This window comes from Acipenser ruthenus, chromosome 9, assembly GCF_902713425.1.
Source record: "Acipenser ruthenus chromosome 9, fAciRut3.2 maternal haplotype, whole genome shotgun sequence".
In the NCBI taxonomy this organism is placed as follows: Eukaryota; Metazoa; Chordata; class Actinopteri; order Acipenseriformes; family Acipenseridae; genus Acipenser; species Acipenser ruthenus.
In genome coordinates, this window is record NC_081197.1 from 48,673,281 (window position 1) to 48,700,901 (window position 27,621).

At 37.2% G+C, this 27,621-nt stretch overlaps 1 protein-coding gene across 13 annotated transcripts in view; it reads left to right on the top strand.

The window, feature by feature from the left end:
• The window catches only part of LOC117405667 (dystrophin-like), a 689,570-nt gene that overhangs the window by 200,039 nt on the left and 461,910 nt on the right, over positions 1-27,621 (top strand). For 12 of the 13 annotated variants that reach the window (XM_034008883.3, XM_059030144.1, XM_059030147.1 and 9 more), the window contains exons 8-11: positions 15,343-15,524; positions 16,626-16,760; positions 18,705-18,890; positions 23,510-23,691. In XM_034008883.3, the coding sequence (XP_033864774.3) occupies positions 15,343-15,524; positions 16,626-16,760; positions 18,705-18,890; positions 23,510-23,691 (685 nt within the window). The remainder of the gene's footprint in view (positions 1-15,342; positions 15,525-16,625; positions 16,761-18,704; positions 18,891-23,509; positions 23,692-27,621) is intronic. The other variant, XM_034008885.3, reaches the window with a different exon arrangement.

The following is a 27,621-nucleotide window of genomic DNA, read 5'->3' on the forward strand; positions in this document are numbered from 1 at the left end:
TGCAGGCTTTTATCCATACTGTAACAGACCAAGACACATATAGATATCATTGTCTAGACTGACAAATAGTCATCCTTATTTAATTCCTACAACAAAGAATAACAAGGACCAAGGATCATTCAGTAATGCAGTCATTATGAATTACCTTCAGAAAAGGCAACTGTTTTGTAATAACCACATGGAGGCTGTAATAGGCTGTTCCTTACAACAAAATAAGCTTTTTCAGATTTGACACTTATTTCTCAACAACAAAAGGCTGCTGTATGATGTGATAATGATAGATGATGTGTGGTGCTATTTGCTATATTATAGAGCTGGTGGTGTCACTGATATGGTAGTGGACCAATATAGGAGATTCTTTGGTTTGAAATACTTTTTTTTTTATGGATTACCATTTTTCTGAAGAGGCACCTTTGAATGTTTGTCTTTTTAACGGTGGAATGATGTTTCCCATTTTAACAGTAGTTTTTATTTACATTTACTTTCATTTTTTCCATAGCACACATGTTCAACTAGGTTCTGAAAAGGAAAGTCGGATGTGAATGATTACAATTTGCAAAGAATATTCAGTAGAAATTATTTCAGATTTCTGTTATGAATTCCTGTTGAAAATCAACAATAGAAAAAAAAAGGGAAACCTTTTGCTAGAAAGGAAGAGCTTGGTAAAAAGCCTCACTTCCCTCTGTGAGTAACATGTCAGGTTAATCTGGTAATAGAATACACTATGTAACACAATTTTTGTTCCTGGGTAGTAAGTGTTATTTCCTAATTGCTTATGCCTCAAAAGTATAGAAAATGGCTATTATTCCCCACAAACTTTGCTTTTGTGACCAGGAGTAATATTTTGAAGTTTATCTATTTCCAATGAGAAAATGGGTGAATTTGTGTCTTTTCGTTCACATAAAGTCAGAAAAAAACAACATATGAATCCAAATTAACATGTATTTATACTAAAGTAATACAAAAATGACTACAAAAGATTTAGAAGTGAGTAGTTTTTCGAGATTTACGATTATACTGTAAATCACTTTCATGAATCAGCCCCCAAATGTAGTCTCCCATCATGTTCTCGTTGTACTGTCCTTCAATGACAGCTCATCCAGGAGCCTCAAAGCCGTGCTGCTCCATAATGGTAACAAGTACCCGTCTCTTCCCCTGGCTCACTCGGTGCACCTCAAAGAGGATTACAACAGCATCAAGACCTTGCTGGACACCTTGAAGTATGATGAGTACGGCTGGGACCCCCGGAAGGTGCTGATGCCACCACTGCACATCAAATTGGGCCTTATGAAACAATTTGTCAGAGCTCTAGATAAGGAGTCGGCAGCCTTCAAGTACCTTCAAGACTTCTTCCCTAAGCTGTCTGAGGCAAAGGTCAAAGCCGGTGTCTTCGTCGGACCACAGATAAAGAAGATCCTGGAGTGCAATGAATTCCCCAAGAAGCTCACTAGTAAGGAGAAAGCAGCTTGGAACAGCTTTGTCACAGTGGTTCGGGGCTTCCTGGGCAATCACAAGGCCGAAAACTATGTGGAGCTGGTTGAGACTCTGGTGAAGAACTACGGCACAATGGGCTGTAGGATGTCCCTCAAAGTCCATATCCTTGATGCTCATCTTGATAAATTCAAGGAGAACCTGGGAGCGTACTCGGAGGAGGAAGGCGAGCGCTTCCACCAGGATATACTGGACTTTGAACGCCGTTACCAAGGACAGTATAACGAGAACATGATGGGAGACTACATTTGGGGGCTGATTTGTGAAAGTGATTAACAGTATAATCGTAAATCTCGAAAAACTGCTCACTTCTAAATCTTTTGTAGTCATTTTTGTATTACTTTAGTATAAATACATGTTAATTTGGATTCATATGTTGTTTTTTTTCTGACTATGTGAACGAAAAGACACAAATTAGCCCGTTTTCTCATTGGAAATAGGTAAATTTCAAAATATCACTGTCCTGGTCACCAAAGCAAAGTTTGTGGGGAATAATAGCCATTTTCTATACTTTTGAGGCATTAGCAATTAGGAAATGACACTTACTACCCAGGAACCAAAAAAAAATAAAAATTGTTACACGGTGATATCAAAGCAGACAGTCTCCAGCCTTGCTGTGACCTTCAGGAAGGTCAGTAACAGTAGTCAGAAATATACACACTGATGTCCCCTAGATTTTGTAAGTTACGACATGTGTGATCAAAAGATTAGATTTTTCCTTGACAAAACCAGTTCTGTTCCAGGAGGCCATAGTAATTGTTCTTTATCACAGCTTTTTTATGGTCTGTAACACTTATCTTTTATTTGGCCTGTAATAAAAGCTACAAAAATAGCCAGCAGAAACCACTAAACCATTTTAAATTACAGGGAGACTTGTAAGCTGTATGATATGTTTTTTGTTAGTGACAGAAATGGAGTCCATGCTTCAAAAATAGGTTTCTTCTTATAGCAACACACCCCTTATAAAAGTTGACCACAGTTTTTTTTTACAGTTTTACAACGCTTTACCCTTGTTTATACTATGCATGTACCACAAAGTACCCTGGTTTGCCATGTTTGTTCATATGCTTTACCATAGCTGGTTGTTCTTTACAATGCTTACCTATGCATTACCATGTTTTCACAATAGTTTGCTTTGCTTTTTCTAATGTAAAGTTTTATAGCAGTTTATAAGGGACAATACTGATATATCATGATTAAATATGTGTAGCATAAATATGTATGCAGGGGAAAAATAGCAAACCTAGTAAAAATGGGAGTAATGCATTATTAAAGGAATATGTAATTGAAGGCAACAATATTTTGTAAATTAGGTAGTCTCTGTGACCTTTTGTTATATAATTGCACCAAGTTTGTTTACTTTTATAAAAAAAAAATGATGGTGAAACACTCATTACGCATTTCTGTACAGTTCTAAAAATGTAATTACTTTGCCTGCGTAATGCTTTCTTTTACATTTGCAAAATAAGGATTTTTAAAGTGACTCGGGCAGGTTTTGATTACTACTCAACTGATGAAACGTGAAACTTTGTTTTTCTGGACCGTATTATAATAAATTATGATTATACAAATAATTGGATCCAGAAACAATGATTTAAACCTTCCTTGAGGGCAATGTCACAAGCTCTTTTATATATCAACTCCACCGAATCATACACTTTTCTTAGTTCATTTTCTTATAATACATGGTGATCTGTTTGTCTGTGCTATATTGGTGGAGTTTTATGATTCCTTAGTCATTTCATCAGGAGAGTGAAATTGGCCCTACCCCTTTAACCAGCCATTTCCCCCCTATTGACTAATGTGCTCAGCAGCCAGTAACATCCTTTCACCCTGAAGCTTATAGAATATCATTAACAGTTACATCACAGTTGATTTCAAACAGTAATCAAATATACACACTTGGGTTTAACAGCTAAATGCAGTTTTTAAAAAAATGTATGGATGTTTTTTGCCTTTGCCAACAATTTTGGTATCCTGTTGAACCATGCTTTTCTAAGTGCCTGAAGCATATTCCAGGTGCAAAGCAATCTGCATCAAAATACAGACTGCTTTCTCATTGAAGAATGGAAAATGTGCATTCTGCAAACATGTGCACTTTCCGTTTGAGCCTTATCTAATAAGATAATGCTATGCAAGAGGTGGTATTGGATGATATGTCTTTACCTAACGTTACTGTCAGACCATCATGGCTGAATCTCACTTGAAACTTAGAATAAATCCAAATAATTTCCACAGCAAATCAAACTGTGAAAACGCTGTACAAATAATTGTACAGCGTTTAATAGTGAAACATTGTGGAGTTTTATCGAATCTTAACATTGGTTACTCTTTGCTTTGTGTTTGCGGTCAAAATTGCTTTTATTCCAATTCAACCTCTCTTAAAGTTTTAAGGACCAATTTCCTTGTAGCAGAAAATGTTTGTAATGTCACAGCAGGCTTCTGTGCACATTACTCATCCCAGTTTCCTTGGTGATGCCACCACCACTTAGTTACAAAGATGTTGGTTTCAAGGTCTCAACAATTATTGTACCACTGCATAACCAATTTTAACATAAAAGGTATTAGATGGATTTGGACACCTTTCAATCACTGTATTCAGTGTTGGCCAAAACCTGGTGTTAAAATCGTGTCTATTTAAAAAGACATTTGATGAAAATTATAGAAATGGCTTCTTCTATGGCTGTCTTATTTGAAAAGCGAACAGATGCAACATAGCTCCTGTTATCCATTGTTGGACAGATATAATGTAAAAGTGTCTGTACACTATTGTATCACCAAATTGACCTGCCCCTCGCCCCCCAATAAAGTGCAGAGGATAACACAGAAACACATCTGATTGGCAATTTTCAATTTGGAAAAATGTCCATAGTGAAAGGCAGAGCTGCTGGACGATCAGTGAGGTGCCCGCGTTCTCTTTCACAAGGCATTGGGTTGAGAAAACAAGAGTAAAGATGAACTTTTTTACAGCTTGATTCCAGGATAATAGCTCATCCTGTGTAAGGACAGAGACAGAAAGATTGAACTCTCACTAGTCATGTCATTTTTAATTTGTAAAGTGAACCACATCGATGGAGACAGGGGCTCGCTCCACCGCCGGTATTGCAAGGCCATGATAGTCAAAATGGCCAACTGCGCTGAATCACTACCTGTGAGAAGTTGCTTTTGGCTATGACTGTGCATGAGTGAAGCAAAAATGGGCACCTCTGTGAACGAGACGGGAAAGGGAACCAACAAGAGAAAAATGCCTCTATCTTTTATTTTATTTAATTTTTAAATTTTAGATATTATATGACCAGTAAAACAGTCTTTTTGTAAATCAATGAATACATGTAAAAAAGCAAAAGATCTACACTCTGGAGTGAATAACATTAGCTGCAGGTGGAGGTGGGGAGTTGTAAACCAAGCTTACTGAAAGATTTATTAAAACTGTCTGAAAAGCGCTAATTACAGTAGAAGAGGGTGGGGGCCAGACAGATTTAATTGCTTGAAATTAATAGCTGGCTATAAGGAACTAAAGTTATACTATTCCTTAAGATCAATTAACAAATTTGGGAATTTTAACACCATCCCTGTCAAACTTACATCCTACACCAAATTATTTACATGCAGGGACCTCAGCCCAGCCACATATTTACATGCAGGGGCCTCAGCCCAGCCACATATTTACATGCAGGGGCCTCATCCCAGCCACATATTTACATGCAGGGGCCTCAGCCCAGCCACATATTTACATGCAGGGGCCTTGGATCTGACACAGATGGATTTCATACTTCCAGTAGGGATGTCACAGGGATGTCACAAGTAAACTGAAATAAACTTCTGAGTACAGTATTAAGAAGTCATCAGAATGTGACGACTGAAACAGAAAATTATATATAAAGTGTTTCTAAACTGGAAGGAAAATCCATTAGTTATATGTGAGATATTTCAAATTGTATATGGTGGTTTAAAACAATATTTCTTCTTTAAGCAATTAGTAACATTGACCAAATTTCTCTTTACGTATGAAACACTTTAGTAATACCATTTCCCTCTTTTCTATGTTAGCAATTCATCTAAGTGGTTGTACATTTTTTATTATTTCTATGTAGCCAGACTCTGGATTTCTTTTGAGTAAATCTGTTAACCTACTGTTATACAGGAAGGATCAGTTTGCGTAGTATCTTTCTCAAGGAAATGGTGCAACCAGTATATCACCTGAGCTGTACCGATCCTTGATAGTGCCCTGTGCGAGATATAAATCCAGCATCCCCCAACCTCACAGTCCCGAACGTGCAGTCAGTGAATAAAATAATAGAAAAAAGGTTCAAAATCTTTGTAAATGTCCAATGGAATGCACCAATAGAAACGAAACCTAGTGCCTACAAATGAACTTTTCTTGCCTTTAGTGATGCAAAGTCATTGATGACATGGTCATAGTTCAGAGAGTTCAAAACATCTCAGTTTGAGTACAGTTACCGTATAACGGGACATTTTGGCTGGTATTAAATTCGGCAGATTTTTCACGTTCACAAAGAAAAATGCCACAGTTTTGTATTTCTACTTTTAACTTAAAAAAAACATTTAAATGCATGTTTACTTAATGAAATCTGTCTTCTATGGCCCTGTATATCACAGACAGTGTATTATTATATTTAGACAGGCTCTCTGTCTTTTCTCAAGTGTGTTACAGCCCTCTAAAGCTTTCTTCAACCAGATTAGAGAACGGCTCAAACAGTTCTATTACATTTCCATGGTGACAGGCATTACAGGGTTTGATAAGGCTTATCGACCCTTTCAGATTCATACCATGCTTCTTTCTGTAGCTCTCTCTTTGGTTTCTGAGTTGGTAGAATACCCCTGAAACCATGATAATTATGAGATTCAAGGAGCACTTAAATCATATTGTGTTTTATCTTAAAAAACTAAAAAAAAGATATGTATTAGTGATATCAGATTTTCCAAAACTGCTCAGTGCTTCATCCTTTGCCTACAAATGCAGATCCAAACAACAAAAAACATAACACCAAAGGCAATGAAAATGATTATAATACATAGGATAACAGTCCATTAAAAACTGGTAAAACAGCGAGAGGTTTTGATGACTTAATAAATATATTGTAAATAAACTAGCTTACGCATGGCCTTTAGGAAGCAAGAAGTGTGACTGGGTAGCGTTGGGAATGAAGCGCTGACCAGAATGCTGCAGTTTAAGTGCCCACACGTATTTATTTACAAAAACAACAAATAAACAAAACCAGCACCGCACCGTACCATCACCATCACAATTGTAAACTAACACCTGTCATCACCCTTTATACACCTGTATTCCCACGTGTTTTTGCAGGGAGGAATTTAAATCCCTCCCTGCCACCCAGTATTCCCCACACACCTGTGCACCAGCAGGGCTTTCATCCTACCACACAGCCACTTTCCTTCCCGCGCACACATGGTTGCCATCGGCCACCTAAAACACCAACCCCCTCCCCTGACGTTCATCTTTCTCTACATGGAGTTTTGTGGGTGTGTTGGTGATCGGGACTGTGGTGGAGGTGGTCTCCTCACCTCCTCCTTCTGCCGGGGGTGTCCCCAACGCTGTCAGTGGTGCGAGGCATTCTGGCAGGGGCAATGCTGACAATGCCACCGCTGGCAGCGACAGTGCTGGCAATGACAATGCTGCCAACGGAAATGCTGGCAGCATTGTCAGCACTGTCATGCAGTAAGCAGGTGATAAATGAGAAAACAAAGATACAAAATTATTGATCCTGCATCAGGTCGGGTACCTGCAGATGCCTGCGGGTGACCCGCAAAGCAAAGGTTCAGGTCAGAATGTGAACTTTTTTGCGGTTTGTGGTTCGGGTGCGGGTCAGAAAATGTCATTTTCGGGTCAGGCTTGGGTCTGAGTTTGAATCACCTAAAACGTTTTCTGTCCTTTCAGCGTACTCGTCTGTAACCCTTTCCCAAATAACGTGTTAGAAGGTAAATGTATTGTCTGTACCAAAGCAGTGGGCAATTAGAGACGAGTCAGCTGACTAAGCAGTGCTCTCTGTTTGTTTTGCCGCTTTGATACGTTGCAAGATCCTTTTATCACGTCTGCCTGGTGATGTTAAAAATGTCTGTGGACGAGCTGAAACAAAATATAGCGCAGGGTTTATATCATGTAGTGGATAATAGTTTGAGAGGTAAGTCAGTAGTGTGCAATTCTTTTGGAATCATAGCGAATGAAAATAATGAACATGTGACTGGATTTGTTGCTTGTAAAACCTGTCATTATGTTTTTGTGTACGACAGCCACAAAACTGGTGTATCATCTCTGCAAAAGCATAGGTGTAGCTCCCTTTCAACTGGTGGCACAAAATGAATAGACAGGTATTTTATAGTAAAGTGAGTAGAGATAGTTAATATGTTATTATGTTAAAATATATCCAGACCACTAGAGAAAGCTACCACGCTGTATAGCCTATTGTATAAACTCAATCTGTGGAGAATGGTAGAGATATCTGTGTGTGAATGTGAGAGAGTCAATCGACGCAGGCAGTAGGTAAAGGATAAGTCAAGTTGCAGGTCTTATTAAAGTGGGTCGGGTCGGGTCGTGGGTTTGGGTCGGGTCCTGGTCGGAAGCTGGTCGTAAAATTCGGACCCGTGCAGGACTCTGCCATGAACTGAAGTAACTGTTCACTTTTTCATATCTTTGTTTGGTGGAATGTTGCTCACCTTTTCCCTAACACAGTGTTACTGTGTAATCAATAATCACTAGCCTGACAAATATTAGTCTGTGGGTTATTTTTCATGGCCTGACAAGTGCCAGAATTCATCCCCACATCTGTATCACGGAAGCAGACAAATAGCTATAATATGAAATATTTATGTCTCTGGTTTTGGGAGGATAGTAATACACGAATATGGCTTACAGGGTGACATGAGACTTGTTTGTATCACAGTCTCAATAAAATAACAACTAATTTCTGCCTCTGTCATAAAATCCAGTAATATGTTTCTACATCTATCAAAACAGAGAAGGTAATTGTATTTAAACATGCCATTTACTACAGTGGTGTTTGGATGAAAAAAGGAATAGCAATACATTGGGGAGTGTTAAAAGTGCTAAAGGCACATTTTCTAAAGAATAACATTTTGTGGCATGAAAGAGCAGTTCAATTATTGTTAGTAGTTCCTTGCTGGTTTGCTAGTCTTACAATTGTTTTAAGTCTCTCTGTCCATTCTCAATGTTGAGTCAGTGGGTATGCATTTCAGCTGTCGGTAGCAACCAACCCTGAGCTGGAACAGTAGCCATGCTAGCATGAGGTACATTCGTCAGAAAAATTATGTAGCATTGGTTTAGCTTTGGAGGTCCTGTAATTACAAAAGTACAATTTGAGAGAAAACAGAATCATTAACTGACTGTCAGCCTGTTAGTAAATGTAGTAAATGTTAGTAAATGAAAAGTTTTGATAGGTGTAAAACAGACATGCACAAAGGACATTGCAGTACTTAAAAACAATGTATGGCAATGTTTTAACTGTGCTGACAAAGTGGTAGTGAAACAAAAGTCAAATAAATCAGCTTAAACAGCAAAACAGTTTATACATGTGCCTAAGGCACACAACAGTTGCACAGCACCACAATGTGTAGTACCTCTGACATAACAGTGGTGTCTTGCATGGGATTCAACCACTTTAGCTGTATTGTGAAAGGTTCAAATTTCTATAAGCATGTGGAACTGACAGCATTGGAGACAAAGGCCCACTGTTTACCCATGTCCTGCTTTATCTGTTTGTCTCAGCCTTGGTCTTTATTGCAGCTTGAAGATATTTGGGTCTCCATGTGCGAACAGCAAAGGCATTATTTTTAAAAACTGCCAATTGCAATTAGCTTGGTGATTATGACAGTCTACTGGGACAAGACAGGCAAACGTATATCTTGTGGCTCCTGGTAGAATCTAATTCAGGTTTCCAGAGGGGAAAGAGCCAGGTTTAGTCTTTGGGTCTTTGATTAGAGCAGTGCTCATGTGCACAAGAAAATGAGCTCTTGTTGTTGCATTGACATATGGTATGCTGTAACATACAGCACATAGTCTGCAATTGTCAAAGAAGGAAATACCAGTTCCATCAGAAGGGATATAGCAGATGCATTGTAACCCACATAATGGTAATCACTCCACTGGCAGGCTAAAGTGCCATTGATCTGTGCGGGGAAAGTATTTCATTTTAGTTCCTGCTCTAGAATGAAATGCCACTTGTTTTGATAACTTTTTCATTTTTGTCATGTTTTCTGATTGCTTTGAAGCCTATTTATATGGGCTTTCAGCTTTTAAATTGCAGAGTACCATCTGCTGTACTAACAGTCAACTTGACTGAGCATCCATAACTACAGTATAAAACACTTTACAATTGCAAAATATGTAGACATAACAAAATAAACTATTAAAACGCTTTGACAAATATGTTGACTTGAGGTATTTCTCAATTCTATTATATTGTTTTTTATTCGATTGATCACCAGAACAAACCGTAAGAAACTCAAGTAAAAATGCTTAAAAAAAACCAAAAACATTATGAAGATTCCATATGGATTCCTGTCACAGATGGCTAGGTGGGTGACATCACCAGACCCGGAACTACCCAGACTCAGTACTGCGGGGTGAGACGCAAATGCACTCTTTCTTTATTAAAAAAATAAAACAAACACAATTAAACAACAAATATCGTGCTGGTCTAAATCCAGCACGAGTAGCAGTTGTTGTTGTAAGTTCCTTCTCCTCTCTCTCTCTCGTTCTTTCTCCTCTTTTTCCAACCTCCCACAAACAATTAACCAATTTGAAGACTGCCCCATTCTGCACATGTTATTTTTGGCTGCTTCCCTGCCAAACCAAAACCACATTAATAATAATACAAAATACATTTAAATAATAACAATAATACAAAAAAACAAATAAACATAGGGGCGGGCATACCCTGTCGCAATTCCAAAAAGATTAATTTGACATTCAGAATTCATGCCAGTGAGAGACAGATGAACATTAGCTTGAATGAAACCTTTCAGATTGTATTGAGAAGAAAACAATTAGTACAGGCGGAGGTGCTCTGATGTATACCGTTTTATCGTACAAGATTGACTGTGTATAGCATCCATGCCATGTGTTAAATATTTTGCTTAATGAGATGCTGTAGCATGCTGTTCAGTTCACACATGGAGCAAATCTTCTCCCCAGAAGGAATTCCAGATTGTACGAGCATTTAGCACATTTATTGTTATGAACTTTCATAGTTTCTGATTTACTGACGAGGAAGAACATTTCTACCACAATTCAAGGCAGTACTGGAAAAGGTTTTAAAAGGATTTGGAGAATTGCTAGCTCCTGCTAGCTCTCCTTTCAAAAGCAGATTAATATACTTGTCTTTCATTTTCACCCACTGAACAGGTCTGAAATCAGGCTATTGGTGCTATATTGGTTTAGAATGAAAAGGATGTTATATGGCAAAAACAAAATAAACACTACTGTTTTTTAATGTTTTTTCCTTATACTATGAGAATTACATTGCATAGTAAGCTGTCATGATGTATTCTTGTTCCATATTCTGCCACTGAATTTCTTTTAATAGCAGATGCTAATGGGACTATAGGAATATCATTATTATTTATTTCTTAGCAGACACCCTTATCCAGGGCGACTTACAAATGTTAAGAAGATAACACATTATTTTTACATACAATTACATTATTTTTTACATACAATTACCCATTTATACAGTTGGGTTTTTACTGGAGCAATCTAGGTAAAGTACCTTGCTCAAGGGTACAGCAGCAGTGTCCCCCACCTAGGATTGAACCCACGACCCTCTGGTCAAGAGCCCAGAGCCCTAATCACTACCACACACTGCTGCCCTAATTAACAAAGACATAATGGAAATTTGCCAGCTAGGTTCACAAAAGGGTTTTATCAGCTGACCAATTATAAATAATTGTACATGTATAAGGTACACAGCCATAAATAGGAATTTGAGTGACAGTTTAGCGGTTTAAGTATCTATTTGCATTATTTTCCCTAGATGAGGCGTTATTAACATTGCTCCAGTGGACCAGTTAACAGTTAACCACATGGTGAAAATGAATGCTCCCATGTTTTTAAGGCTTAGTTCTTGAAATGAAAATAAATGCATAAACTAATTGCTTAATCAATATAAAACAGTTGTATCCTAACAATATAAATGATATGTGATGGACTGCATTTTCAAGATGAAGAAAACAGGATATACAACATGTCCTCATTTTCAGCAAGTCCTGCCCCCGTTTATGATATTGTGGAAGTTTTAAAATTGCATTGGAGATTACCCAGGATACTGGAATAACTGTCACAGCTGTTATTCAGAAGACTGACATAGGATCTTTAGTGTCGACAGAGTAGACTAGGCGTTGGTTTTCTGAACGCTTCCAACATCATAGTGCCTAATAACACTGTTCTAGGAATTATTATTATTAGTTGTTTATTTAGCAGACGCCTTTATCCAAGGTGACTTACAGAGACTAGGGTGTGTGAACTATGCATCAGCTGCAGAGTCACTTACAACTACGTCTCACCCGAAAGACGGTGCACAAGGAGGTTAAGTGACTTGCTCAGGGTCACACAATGAGTCAGTGGCTGAGGTGGGATTTGAACCGGGGACCTCCTGGTTACAATTAGTGAAAGGTGTTCACTTCTAACCAATGTTTTACCTCTTACCTCTTCTTAGCACTGACAGCATTATCACAAAACTTCTTTTTCTTCTTTTGGTTCTTGCTTGTACAGTATTTTATCCTTTAGTTTGGAATATGCAGCTATTCCAAAGACAACACTAAAAATGAAAAGCTGCTGCTGCTTCCTGGTACCTCATCACTCCATGGGGTCCATTCAATTGATCTAAAACAATGATGCTATTAAAAAAAAACATAATATTTTGATCCGACACTGTTTTAGATCAATTGAATAGAACCCTGTGTGTTGCAGTTTGAACTGCCTCCAGTGGTCTAGGTGCAATCAGTCTGACCATGTGACCTACAACAAAGTTACTAGGATGCAGCAGTTTGTCTCTTGTGTTGTATTTGAAATATTTGCATATCCTGAAAACAAGGGGAAAAGATCATCAGCAATCACAATAAAAAGGGCATCAGTGATAATATTAATAAAGCTAATGAGTAAAAAATTGAGTTTAAAGCATTAAGTAGCATGTACTGTTTAATATGGAAAAGGGCTCCCATATGAGCTACTGTACCAGTACCATTCCTGAAATATCTTTGGTGTTTCATTTGGAGGTTTCACATCCAACCACTGACCAGGCCCATTTGAGCTTCTGCAGTCTGGTGAATTATGGAAGCCAAAATCTGGTGCCAAATGATTCTAAAGTGATTATTTTGTCACGTTCATGCACTTCTTTAATTCTCTAGTAGAATAAGGGGAGGCAAACAGGAGGGCAAATACAATTGAATAAACTCCTACAGTGCATTGTTTGTGTACTGGCTTACAGATTTTCACATACCCAGACAACAGTTAATCAAGAATAATCTGTCACACAGACCCAGGTATTCAAAGATTAACTAATCAGAGTATATATTTAATTACCCTGTGAAATAAATTGATTTAAATGCACAGTGTGTGTAACACATATGAAATAGGCTACGAAATAGTTTAAAAATTATTTTAATAAAACACAGCAGTTCCCAAATGGTTCAGCTTGTATTGGCACATTACAGTAACGTAAAATTGTATTTACTAAAGCATGTTATTCAACAACGTCTTGTACATTTGATAGTTGTAAAGTTAAAAATATATATTTCTGTGCACTGAGACAAAGCAACAAAGCACAAAAGTCTACAACAGTTTGCCATTACTATATATTACAGGTGTACTGCATAACTTACTCTATGAAAAGTGTGATGTGAACGTGCTGTTGCATACAGGGGTATGTTTGCATTCAGCAGCTGCATGACGTGTTTAGTGTGTGTGTCACCAGTAATAGGGGGTTGAGAGCTGCGACAGAGTTCATCGAACGTGTTCTTGTTATTAAATACAAAAGTTACGTTCAATACCGGATTTGTGTCTTTTATTTAAAGAAGAATTGCACACATTGGAGGGATATATTAAAATGGATGTGCATCTTGGTGGATATAGGATTTGGATTTGGTTCACCGAATCCTAACCCTGCTTATAAAGTGGGTATTCAGGCCGAATCCGAAACCGAATCCTTCTGTGCATCCATAATAAAGAGACACGAGGGATTGGAGATAGGAAGGGGCGGTATGATGAATAGAGTGATAGGCAAAGCAAGGGTCTTAAATGGGATGCGAGCAGAGATAGGTAGCCAGTGGAGAGTGTGAAGCAGAGGGGTAGCGTGACAGTAGCGGGGTTGGGAGAATAGCAGACGAGCAGCAGGATTTTGAACAAGTTGAAGAGGACGAATAGTCGAAGCAGGGAGACCAGCGAGGAAAGAGTTACAAAAATCCAATCTAGAAAGAACAAGAGCTTGGACCAGGAGTTGAATGGAATAAGTAGATAGAAAAGAGCAGATTCTATACACATTGCTAAGAAAGAAACGACAAATATGTGTTAGCGAAGAGAGAATAGGAGAGGGAAGGGTCCAAAATAACACCTTGGTTTCTTGCAGAAGGAGAAAGATTGATAGCATCAAGGGAGACTGAGATAGAGAGTACAGAGGAGAGAGGAGAAGTAGAAGGAAAGTAAAGGAGGTCAAATTTAGAAAGGTTGAGTTTGAGGTGATGAAATTGCTGAGAGACAATGTAAATGCGGGAGGATATGAGAGTCAAAAGAAGGAAAAGAGAGAAAGATCTGTGTATCATCAGCATATACTATAGGTCATATGAGAAACAAAGAGGAGATGAAAGTATCTAGGAGCGGGTATAGCGTGAGAATAGAAGGGGCAGAGAGAGCAGAGGGAATTGAGGGATTTTTTTTACACTTGTTCTTTATTGTATCCACTTTTAAAAAGTCATTTTAAATGTCATGGCCATGTGATTTACTATAAACATGAGTCATGGCCACTGTGATCTCCCTAGCATAGAGATTTTTGATTACCAGCAGCAAATGGATATGCTAATCAGACTGTTAAGATCAGTAGTGTATTTTAAGGATGTGTTCTTTTGTTGTGCTTGTTAGTACACTGAAAACCTATTGCAGTGTTTTGATAGCTTATCACAATAAGAATTTTAGAGTACCAATACTGTTCCATTGTACTGTCTTCTTTGCCTTTTAGTCTGTTCGATCAGCACTGCTGTCTTGTACTTTGTAGAGATACAGCTCATATCTTAAATGTTGACAATGCAGACATGGTTTGTAGTGCTTTAACAAAGAGTTATTTAAACAAAAATATTCATGAAGTATATTTTTATGCATAAAATAAAGTCTGATATTGATGAAACCTTGAAGACTGTTATTGTATATATATATATATATACAATATGTATACAATCTGCAAATAACTCATACTATGCCCTACAATTCAGATTAACATTTACATGGACATCTTATTCACACAAAAAGTATATGCTACACATTGCAGTTACCATGTAAGAGCAGAAACCGTTGGTAGTTATGACCCAGTTATTACCTTGTTATTATATGATTATGTATGCTCCATAATCTGAAGTGCTTCTAAATTAATATATTTATTCATGTTTGTAATACATATTTATTAATCTATCTATTTATTCATTAATTTAATTGTCATATGGGAAGGTCATTTGATGGACCAGATTAATTATTGGCACAAATTGATGGCATTATGAATACATGCTATGACAAAAAGGCTTATATAGGTTAAATGCTGCCTTCACTCAGAATTAGGATCAATTTACCAAACATTGTTTTTCTATTGACAGACATTGCAACCACACACCCAGACAAAAAGTCCATCATTATGTACGTCACATCGCTCTTTCAAGTCCTGCCCCAGCAAGTAACCATTGAGGCTATCCGAGAAGTGGAGACTCTACCCCGGCACACGAAGGTCACTCAAGAGGAACATTTTCAGATCCAGCATCAACAACGATATTCCCAGCAGGTGAGACCTATAACTTGTACCGAACAGTGGCATCAAATGGCTATAAAATAAAGGTTTGTTGCTGCTTGTGCAAAAATATTGTTTTGGGGCTGGCTGTCTTTGCAAGATGAAAAATACATTAGATTTAGTATCCCTGTTATTTCTGAAAACGACTACTCCACTACATTAGTGCATTTTATTCTCATAAATATGTACTATCTATACTAAAAATAAAGGGGTCATTATTAATGTATTGGCTCAAGCAGTGATTGTGCCCATAGCTATTACTGGGTTGAGGGTGAGCAGATAAACCAACTTCAGTACAGTCAATGACAATTCAATACCAAGATCTCACAGTTCTCAGTACTCACAACAAGGTCATACTGCTTCTACCTATAGTAATACCAGTTCACTTTTAGTATTAAGTTGTTGTTTTTTTTTAATTTGGAATAGCCCATTATTTTTCTTATTTTCTTCCCAATTTGGTAAGCCCAATTATTGTTTATTTCAACCCGGATCACCGCTGCCACCCCCGCGCTGACTCGGTAGAGACAAAGACGGACACATGCATCCTCTGAAACGTGTGCCGTCAGCCACCCGCTTCTTTTCACTCTGCAGGCCCGCCATGCAGTCACCTCAAGAGCTACAGCGTCGGAGGACCACGCAGCTCTGGGCAACTTACAGGCAGGCCCGCAGGCGCCCGGCGAGTCTACTGGGGTCGCTGGTGTGCGGTGAGCCAAGGAAAGCCTGTCCGACTTAGGCCCCTCGGCCAGTTGTGCACCGCCCCCTGGGAACTCCCGTCCATGGTCCACGGTCGAACAGGTGACCTCCAGGCTATAGGGCACATCCTGTACTCCACGCAGTGTGCCTTTACCGGATGCGCCACTCGGAAACCCCTGAAGTTGTTTTTAATGAGAAAATACAAAGAAAGTACAGGACTCTAAGGCGTTTGCAAATACACTTAGCTCCAGGCAATCATTTTCTTGTTGTTTGTATCGCAAACTGTGTGTGTTTATGTGTATGGCATTCCTTCATTTTCTACTTTTATACCACCTCTCTTCTTCTTGCCACCTATATCAGCGTTTTGTCTGCTTTTTTCTTCTTCTCATCTCTACTTCGTAGATCACAGTCAGTGTTGCACAGGGCCGTGTGCGCACCCCCTCTCCTTCTCTTAAACCACGCTACAAAAGCTATGCCTACACACAAGCTGCTTATGTCATGTCATCTGACCAAAAGAGGAGGTGCTTTTCTCCCCAGGTCTGTCTCTACTATTGCAATAATATATTTTATTTATTTTTGCTTATGATTTCTGTGTGTGTACATGTCTGCTTCAACTAATTGGTAAAAGCACAGCCGCACGGTGTGCAGGGTGAGTCATACAGCGCAGGTTCACATCCTGGCTGTACAAAGTATAACACTGGTAAGAAACTACACAGGACAACAATTTAAGCACACCTTCCTGCCACTAACAGAAGGATTGCATTTGAATTATGGCAGTGCTATCCTTATAGCAGCTTTTAAAAAGTAGCCAATTAAAAAAAAATATACTTTGATAACCGTGTGATTGTTTCAGTTGTTTTATTCCTCTCTGAATAATTGTCTTTGCCTTTGCAATTGCTTCATAATTAGGCACTACATGGATGGAGTATTTATAAATAATAAATGTGATACTGGATTCTCAAACCTCTTTAAATCATTTTCTTTTTGCTTAAAGGAAAATTAACCCAATAAAGTTTCCAAAGAAATAAACATCTAATTTCATGAGTGTGAAGTTGTTTCTTACTAGTTTTATGGCTGGTTTCACAGACCCTGATTAGCACTACCGTATTCTTGGACTTCCTTGCCTAAATTTATATTCGGTAGTGCAAGATTATTCCTAATCAGGGTCTGTGAAACCAGCCATTAGAGTTTTATTATGTATTTATATTTACTGATAATGGCTTGCAGTAAAAAAAAAAAAAAAGGATTGAGAATCTAACCCATGTTATGGAGAATGTTCAAATGACAGCCATACACATATATCACAAACTGCGCATCCAATAAAGTGATCAACTTACTTTTTTTGCTTGTGTCTGCCCATGGTGGCTTACTGACAGTCAATTAGTAGCTGAGTGTTGAAGAGTTGGAACAGAAAAGACAGACCTACAGTTAAGTAGTGCAGATAAAAACAATGAAGCTCCTATCTCTGCCCCAACACTAACCCATGACTCCAACCAGTATCCTTCAGTACATCACCACGTCGTGATTTATTTTTTGCTTTACAGTGCCAAGATTAAATAAGTGCCCGCCTTTCTCTGAAGAAGCTCATTTGTGTTTTTGTGTTTTTTTTATCTACCTTAGGGTACTGTTCAAACTCCATGCACCTATTGCCTGTAGAACGTTTCTTTATACTGTATAACTTGATCTTTATACAAAAGGAAACTGATTATTATTATTATTAGGGTCACACCAGACATTTTGTCTGTGAACAGTTCTTATAAGTTATTAGTCTTAAAATCCAGATGTATTAGTCTAAAACAAAAATGTGTAACAAACAAAGACATGCATGTTGACATGCATGCTCTTTTAAATTTCTTGTAAAACACAGTTTCAGTTTGAGACATCTGGTAATATAACACATTTAAACATGTGGCTTGTCTTTCCCTGCTTGTTGGTCACTGCTGTTCTTTATATTTGTTTTCTGACAAAAAAAGTCTGAGATTATTTTCTGCCATTTTTTTCATTATTTTATGCTGTTACATAAAACTAGCATGATACAATTCTGGAGTAATTACAGCAGGTCCAAGAGCCATGAAGTTCACACTATCTGAGCGTTAAACTGCTGCAGTTCAAAATACCTGTTGCTTTAAATGTAAGTGAGCGAAATGACAGCTTATGGAATACAAACAAGAGCTTAGGTAGCAAAAGATATTCAGCTAATTGGGCTGCAATAATAGCAAGTATAATCATTAGCTGCTCTGCCAAAAAGAACTAGAAGCCAGAATACCTTTACTGAGTTAAGTTTTTATTTATTTATTTATTAATTTATTGTTATTTTTGGTTTTCTGGTGGCATTAATATTACCACCTCTATCTGTCTGCCTGCTGTGAGAATTATTAGATGGTTTATCCATAGCAATAAAGGTATCCCTAATGCTATTGATTAGTTAATGTAGTGAAAGACTGAGCATCCTCTAATACTTTATTTTCTGTTCGGCTGCAGCCTGAAGCCCAGGAAGGCAAGGTTGTTGGCAGTCCGCTGATGGAAGCTGAAGTTCACCTGGACAGCTACCAGAGTGCATTGGAAGAGGTGCTAACATGGCTCCTGTCAGCTGAGGATGCTTTGCACACACATGGAGATGTCTCCAGCGATGTGGAAGAGGTCAAGGAGCAGTTTCACACCCATGAGGTAGGCTCGGATACAGTCCAGAGGTAATGACCGATACTGTACTTAGCTGATGTGGCTGACAATGATTAGTTTTATTATTTATTTTATTTGTCAATGAATAAAATAGGTCAACCATATACAGGTCTAAAAGCAACATGGGTTAGATACAAAATAAACTGTCTGCTATTAACATTCCAGGTCAAAGGTTATATTCACCCTAAATCTCCCTCACTTGAAAGTAAAGAACTTCTGCATTTTGAATTTGATTAACCTAGCACTTTTAACCTCTTCCAAACAGGTCTTTATTATTAAATTGAAACTAGGTGATTGTTAAGTAATTAAGGGCCTGGTTGGAACAAGGTCCTGAATTGAAATAAACTGAAAGAGCCAAGTGAGTACCTCCAAAGAGTTCCAGTCCGTATGATGTGATCTGCAGGCAGGATCCGTGATCATGAACATTATTTTATGAGAATCATTTTGGGTCTGAGCACCATTCATCATCATCATAATCTGTAGCATTTATATCTATAGTGACACAAAACATGTCTTAAATGATGGAGTTCATCAGTTTGTATAGGAATGTCTACCAAACAAACTTTCACATCACTCTCCTGAAAAACAAATCCTTCCATGGAACTATTTTTTATCTCAGAAAAGCAACCCGGAACCAAAGTATTCCCATCTGACAACTCTTATCCTGGGCTCCAAAGGGATGGGACAACTGTGCTGTTCAGTTCCACTTTTGTTGCATTGCTGAATGTTGCAAGATGGATCGAGTGCTAAGGCATCACAGTTATACAGTCAAAGTTTGCATCTATTTTTCTTTTTAGTGTCAATCGAAACGTTAAAAAAATTATCATAGTTAGTCAGTGACATGGTTTATGTTCTCTTTTATTAGATACAAATTGTAGCTAATAAGTTAAAAAGCACATTAGTGGCGTAAGGGTTTTATTGGCATTCACCGTGTTTTTTACAGTTTCTTGTGGCCATATTTTTCTAAATTGGCAACATCTACTACTCATTGGTCCGTCACTGTTCTAACTTGAGCCTCAGTAGATGTTATTTCCTCCCAAGTATTTGGAGGTTGGAAAAAACCCACTGCTTTTAATTATTAAATGCCAATGGAATACAACCTTAACCCTTGTGGAGGTCACTTCTTTTAACACTGTCAGCAGCCTCAAGGGCTGAATGACAATTCACATGGAATCAGGCATGGCTGTTTGAAGCTATAGAATTTTGGCAGATTTCAGATACCACAGTACAAGCAGCTCAGAGGTGAAAAGAGACGAAATTATAGTTTGGCAGTACTAGTACATGTTGTGGCCTTTTCGTTATTAAGGCCAAGGGCTTCTGTCAAAACCAATGAGGATCACATTTGGTTCACAGCCTACTGAATGGACAGACTTTCCTAAAACAGTTCTTTACATAGCAGACATTACATTGCTGGGCTGTCTATGATGTTTAACCTTAGAATGTGGCATTTTCCTCTTGTGTTTTAAGCTACAGCTTCTAATCTTTACCATTTTGATATGCCATCGGGCCATCTTATTGCCTGTACATTTCTAAAGTGCATGTTTTTGATACCGTTGAACAAGTCGATGTTAACAGCTCTTTTGCCATGCAGCACGTCCACAGTGATTTGCACACTGAAGCAGGGCAAGTACAGGTCACATTTGTGAGCTTTGTATTCTGTTTGGAATAAGTAGCAGAAAAAAGTGCTTTCACATAACCAAAATGTATTATAGGGAGCACTTTACCTTGTTTTTTATTTTTTATTTTATGTTTATTTGTTGTCAGAATAATTTCCCTTAAGTATTGGCGATTAACTTTTTTAAGTATAATAAAAGTATAGTAATTTTGTTTTGATGCTTTGTGCTGTCCTACTGAAGTAGAAATATACAATACACAATAAACAACATGGTTAGGTAAAAATCATTCTGTTTGTAAGTAGGCCATGTTCCTTTCCATTATATTTGGGGTAAACAGTTTTTCATCTATGGTTGTGTTTCCAAACTGAAAAAACATGCATTTTATTATAATTATATTTTACTTTTAATATTACTGTAAGACTTTTATGCTTAGAAAAATACAAAATTTAGAAATATTATAAAAAATAATAATAATAATAAATAAATACCGGTATATATTAAGGTTGTCAATTAGTTGCAGTTAATGTTTGTCTTTATTATTTCTTGATGTTTACATGTTTTTAAGCCTAATCTTTGTATTAATACACCAGGCTTTTATCAGCTTCTAGTTTGTTTGTGCGTTGCGCCGATTGATTCCTGACTTCCCCTGGTAACAGAGGGGCGGGGAAGTGTGTGCAGAAAAAAAAAAAAAAAACCCACCTGCTTTGCAATAAAAGTGTCTCTTTCTGTCACAGCTGATGTGAGGCAGTGATATGCAATGTAACAAAAGAATCATACCGAACGTAACATCACCTGTTTTACACAGAATATTCTTCTCATTAGTGAAATTCGTACGTATCGGTGAAAAACGTATTTGGTATATTAATGCTGACAGTCTACCGGGACCTGAAAACGTAGCAATTAATCTCAATCTGACAAATACTGTGTCGCCAAAAGAAATAATATACAGTCAGCACTTGGATATCCGTTACTCAGATACACGTCAGTCGAGTTTTACCACCCTTGTATTAAGAATAAAATCAATCCCCATTATATATATGTAACAAATTAATGCACTTACCCGTCACACGCGATTTCGGACTCCGTCACCCGTTTTGTGATACAAAGCCCATCTCTTCAGTGTTGCTGTACTGCAGACAGCCATACAATGTCACATACAGCGCTCTTCATGCAAGTGTTCCAGGTCGCTTTACACATTAAATATATGTAGTGCCTAATTATGCAGCATGCCACAAATTCTACTTTTATTCACAATCTCATTGCTATTATTAGTATTAGTGGTAGTAGTGACAAGTACTGTAATATTAAAGAAAATCAAAGAATAAAACAGTACTAATATTATTAATAATTTAGCTAATGCCTTTATCCTTAACTTACTCCAGCAGTTTATATTGTTCGTTTTGGATTGTCCTTTTACTATAGTGAACAAAAGGCTTTGGACCCAAACAGGGTTGTTCTAGCGAGGGTGTACTGTATTTAGTATTTGACTTTTAATATGCAACACTTGCACATTTTAATATATAATGCGTGCACATTTGTTATTTCATTTTTGTTATTTTTCACCTCCCATAGTTGTTTGGATCAGAATCCAATATCATCCCTTACAAAAAAGTAGTACAGTGCAAGTATACTTGTGCCAAAATGGTCTGGTTTTAGTATACTATTGGTACCATTATACTATCCTATTTTGGCACAAGTATACTTGTAGTATACAACTTGTTATATTCTTTTTGTAAATAATGCAACGTAGTTCTCAGATATTGGACATTTCTTAGATTGTATCTTACTTCTCTTTTGCATACCTGCATTCTCTCTTGCTAGATATGCAGCTCCAGATTCTGACAAATACTTTCAGAAAACCAGGAGCAACTTCTGCTCTGGATCAAAAAGCTATAATGCTCTGCGGCTGCCCGCCTATGTGGATAACTATCGAAAAAATAGTAGAACCTAACTAAAACACAAGTCTGGGAAAAACAAATGGAAGTCTGGAAAAATTATGGAATTTTGATGTTGAAAAAGTGTATGAACCCTGTATGGGGTCAGCAGAGCTCATTGTTTTAATCGCAAGATTAATCGTGATTAATTTATTTAATTGCTTGACAGCCCTAGTGTGTGTGTGTGTGTATATATATATATTCTCTGTGACTGATTCATCCCAGCATGAGAGATATTTAATTATCTTAGGCACTGATACAACTAACATGATATAAGTGTGTTGCTGATTTCTTCTGTTATGTGTATTGTATCAGAATTATGGTTTTGGTTTGTTAAATGGGACCACAAGTTGAAAACCTATGCGGTATGAGATTGTTGAAAATTCTCAGAATGAAGTGAAAAAGCAGCATTAGACATCAAAAAATACCTTTAAGGAACGCAATTTCCTTTCCCCACCCACCTACAATATTGTACATTCACAGTGAATAGAATTTCAGCTGGGTTAGATTGACACATATGATCAAACAAGAAATTGGAACCTGGGAATGCAGTCTAACAAAGACTGAATCTGGAGGTGGATTTCTCAACACTAGAGAAAAATGAATACTGGCTCAACATAGTAGCTTAGAATAGATTGCGCTTTGGAGGCTGCATATTTCTGTAAGAGACCTTGAGGACAAAGTTATGTAATTGTGAAGGCAAAAATAATTGGTGCTGGCATCTTTGAATATTAATTTAGTTTTTATTAAGTAGACAAAACAGATTATCATGCCAGTCATTATAATTGTTTTACTCCATCTCTGAAGTTTGCATCTCTTAGTGGTTCTTATTGCAATTACTCAAATATTGTATTAAAAAAAAAAAAAACTTTTGATATAAATCTGTGATTAGTAGACACCCCTGGATCTTACTTCTATAAAGACACTTGCTCTAAAAGGTTATGTTACAAATGTCTGTGGTGCGCAACTAGAACTAAAGAGCAGCTCCCAAACTCAGCTTAGCTTCTCGCACCTGAATCTGGTGGCTGTAATTGACTCGTGTTCACCTGTGTTGCAGGGCTTCATGATGGAATTAACATCTCACCAGGGCAGTGTGGGAAAGGTTCTCCAGGCCGGAAGCAAGTTGTTATCAGAAGGGAAGCTGTCAGAAGATGAAGAAAATGAGATCCGAGAACAGATGAATCTCCTCAACTCCAGATGGGAAAATCTCAGGGTAGCCAGCATGGAGAGGCAAAGCAAGTATGTAAATTAAAAAAAAGAATGTAGTGGTAAATTATTTATGATTTGGAGGAACAATCTACAGTATATAAGATGCTTGTGGATTGTTTGAAAGTGATTGCCTGTTGGCTATCCATCAAGACAGTCCGAAAATCACTACCAGAAACCAGGTCATAATAAACTGATCCCACCAATGTGATCAACATATTGCAATAAGCAATAGACGTTTTACAAAGGCCCAAATTGCAGAAAATTTAAACACTGAACAAGACACCCCTGTTTCTACTTACAATGCACTGGGAGTGAAGTGGTCCTACCTACTGTAAAGATCTCTAGTTCTTTATACCATGATACACATAGCTTATTTTGGCTCTAACACAAAGCCTTTTAGAAAGCGTCTGGTTATTTTGCAAAGTAGTGGAATAATATATATTTTTTAAGTTTGATGAAAACATCAATCCGATTGTTAGGTATAAACAGTAAGAATGCAGCCATTTATGGGATTCCCGAGTGAATCACCTGATAAAAGCACAGCCGCTCGAAAAGCATGGCTGCTTGAAGTAGCATGAACTCTACTGGCCAGGTGCCTGGTGAGCTCATGCGGACACATGCAGAGCTGGCCTTTGTCCTCCAAAACTGCCCACGAGTTACTAGGTTTAAAACAGAATTGCAAATTGTGGCGAAATGTAAAAAAATGCCTAGACAAACAAAAAACCCAGAAGAATGTGCTTGTGACTATAAGGATTTTGTTGTGGAAGACAGCAAAGGAAAGAAGGTACAACTTAAGTGTGCACGTACTGTTGATTTACTATACTATACTATACTATACTATACTATACTATACCATATAGTGTGACAGAAAAAAAAACACCCAAGCATTTTGGAAAGTAACCGAAAACAATAATTTCATACAGTATATAAAAAGCAAAAACCCTGAGAAAAAACAAAAACAAAACGATTTACATAAAACTAAAAAATAGCTAAAAATAAGGACAGAAAAATGAAATTAATAAAAACCAAAAAACAGAAACCTTAATTATAATAAAGTACTGTGCTGAATTGACCCCACATCCCTATATACCATAGCTCTATGGGCATGTTATTTTATATCTAAGCAAAACATTATACATCGCTATTGTTCAAAAAAAAAACAACAAGAAAGCATTGTACAGTAGGCCTAACAATACCTACCAGTAGTTAGCTCTATATGCTTTGCCTTTAACCTCTGATGTATTCTGGGATTTAGGTGGACAATTGGGCACTCTCAACTTCTGGAAATGGCTCAGCTAAACAAGTTCATGAAAACAGAGTTGTTGTTATGTTACAGAAGACCCAGGACTAATATTTGGTTGATGCGATCCAGGGTGATTCCAATCCCCAGTGTTGTAAAATTATCGATTTAAAGTCCAGCTGTGGCAATATTTTGATTTTATAATTGAGGCTCTCGTAAAAACAACAGCCATAAATAATCAATAAAATATGTTGATAGCTGCATTTATTATTATTATTATTATTATTATTATTATTATTATTATTATTATTATTATTATTATATCTAGGCTATATTTTTGGTTAACTCTCTGTTTTAAATTGAAATATTCCTGTGGTTACGAGATGTCTCTCAATTATGGTTCACAGGTGGTAATAACACTGCAAGCTGAGAAGCAGTTAGATGACATTTGAAAACTGTCATTTCTATCAAGTGTATACTGTATAATGCTATTACTAGGTCAACCACAGTGCTGACAGTTCCATCTTTTGTTTTCTGATAGAGGTGTGCTGTGTGAAAAGGCTGGGCACAAGTTAGAGGTATTCCACCCACACAAACACACATACTCAAACAAAGCCAAACACACAGAGATAACAACAGAGGATTAGCAGTACAAACACCACACAGATGACATAAATCACTAGGGAAAATTATAGTTAGTTAACACACAGAGAATTAGTATGGAGCTCTGAATGCGAGCCCTTTCCTTTCAGATGTACATGTAGCAGTACGGACCCTTTCATTTTTGTTATTGGAGCTGAATGAATGGTTACCCCCTGAAAGCAGACAAAAAAGAGTTCTCTGCAGCGCAGTCAAGAGGGAACCCACATAATACAATATTTACAACATACTGTTTGTTCCTAATTTCAAACAAAATTCAAGGCAGTGTTTATTAATTAAGCTTTCATGAATTTGGAAGCAACTAATGCAGACTGCCACATTAATGCCATGGACCCTTGTTGTTGTTAATCCAAAAGCTTTCATAAGAAAGCTTGGCCAGAGTGCAGACTCTGCATTTGACACATGCTGGAATGAAGATAATAAAGAACAATTTAACTATCTTGATTCTTTGCTACAGTATCTACACATGTGGCAAAACTTTTTTGAGATGTCCGTTTAAACCCAAGCTTTTTTCAAAGGTTTAATCCTAATAAATGTTTCCTCATCATATTGTATGTGGCAGATGTTTGGTGATTTTTATAGTTTGTGTATTATATCATACAACCATCTGTCATACTATAAACCTCCTTAAACTAAAATAAAAACCTTAACAATATAGTATTTAACTAAACGTTTAACCGGTTAAATATCTTATGCAGAGCGTGTATTGATTTTTACATTTTTTAAATAAAGTTTAATCATTTTTGTAAACAACTTTTGTTGTTTACAAAAAATTATTGAAATTACTTATGATAGTTAAGCAATCGTTTACACAAAATGCTTGCTTAAATGTTTATTCTATGAAGCATATATTTATAGCCTTGACTTAGAATAAATAATTTCCTCTGGCATCCTGTAGGCCTAATATTGTGCTCTGAAATTGCAGGTCGTCTTTCTATCATACTTTAGTTCCAGTTGCTTAGATACAGGACTTTCAGTGCCTTTCTCAAGTTTCTATCTCCTATATCTCTGGTCTTCAATCGCAAATGTCTCTCCCTTGCAAAATCTTGCTAAGTTCAGCTGATGAATGTACAAGACACAAACCGAAACTCACAGCACCCTGACAAATTAGGGTGCTGGAGCAGAAAAAAAATTATTTTCTCTGCTCAAAATGACTTGTGCAAGATAACAAGAGGGTTAATACACAGTTTAGGCACTTGTTTGTGCATAATCATCATGACCAGAGGTTTTGATCTCCATTACCTCTACACTCCACCACTCTATATTTGCTTAAATGCTGGAGTTCTGCCTGCTCTTAGGCAGAAAAGCATTAATTAGTGTGGCTAATCTATGCTTCATTGTTTTTTAATTGCTGATCCTCTCATCTCATCTTTTTACTGTTATTTATCAGCAAAATAAGTGTATCATCCGTGGAAACTTACTAAAATAATCCATGCCATAATGAAGCATATTATCCAAATGCAAGATTAATAGTGTGGCATGTAATATTTATAATCATGGACTCCTGGAGGACACTGAACAGTATATTTTAATAAATCACTTTTCTGGTATAAAGAAGTGATAGAATCACCATGAACTTGGCACACTGCTAAATGTTATTAACCACAGTATTGGATGTATTTTAATGTGTGTCAAGTGAGAACAATTTGAACAGTAGTGTTTTATAAGAGGGCCTGGGCAAAAATAATACCCCTAGGTATATACTAATTCAATGCTGAATTAGTCTAATAGTGGTCATGAAACAAATAGAGGTCATGATCCAATGCTTGGAAACGCAGTGCACTTTCTAAGCCTTAGATGTACTAATACATAAACCCGAGGCTCGTCTGGATTAAAAAAAAAAAACATTACTATGTATTACTTTAGTGAATAACGGAACATAGCACAACATATACAAGTCACATTGTTCTATCTTCCATCTTGAACTTCCCTAATCTATCTCTAGCCCTCTCATTCTACTCCTTTGGCTTTTAAAGCTCATCATGTATACACTCTTATTAAAGTGGAGTAAACAGTATAATCAGGGGTGAAATTCTCAACAAAGTGCAAGTAGTCATATG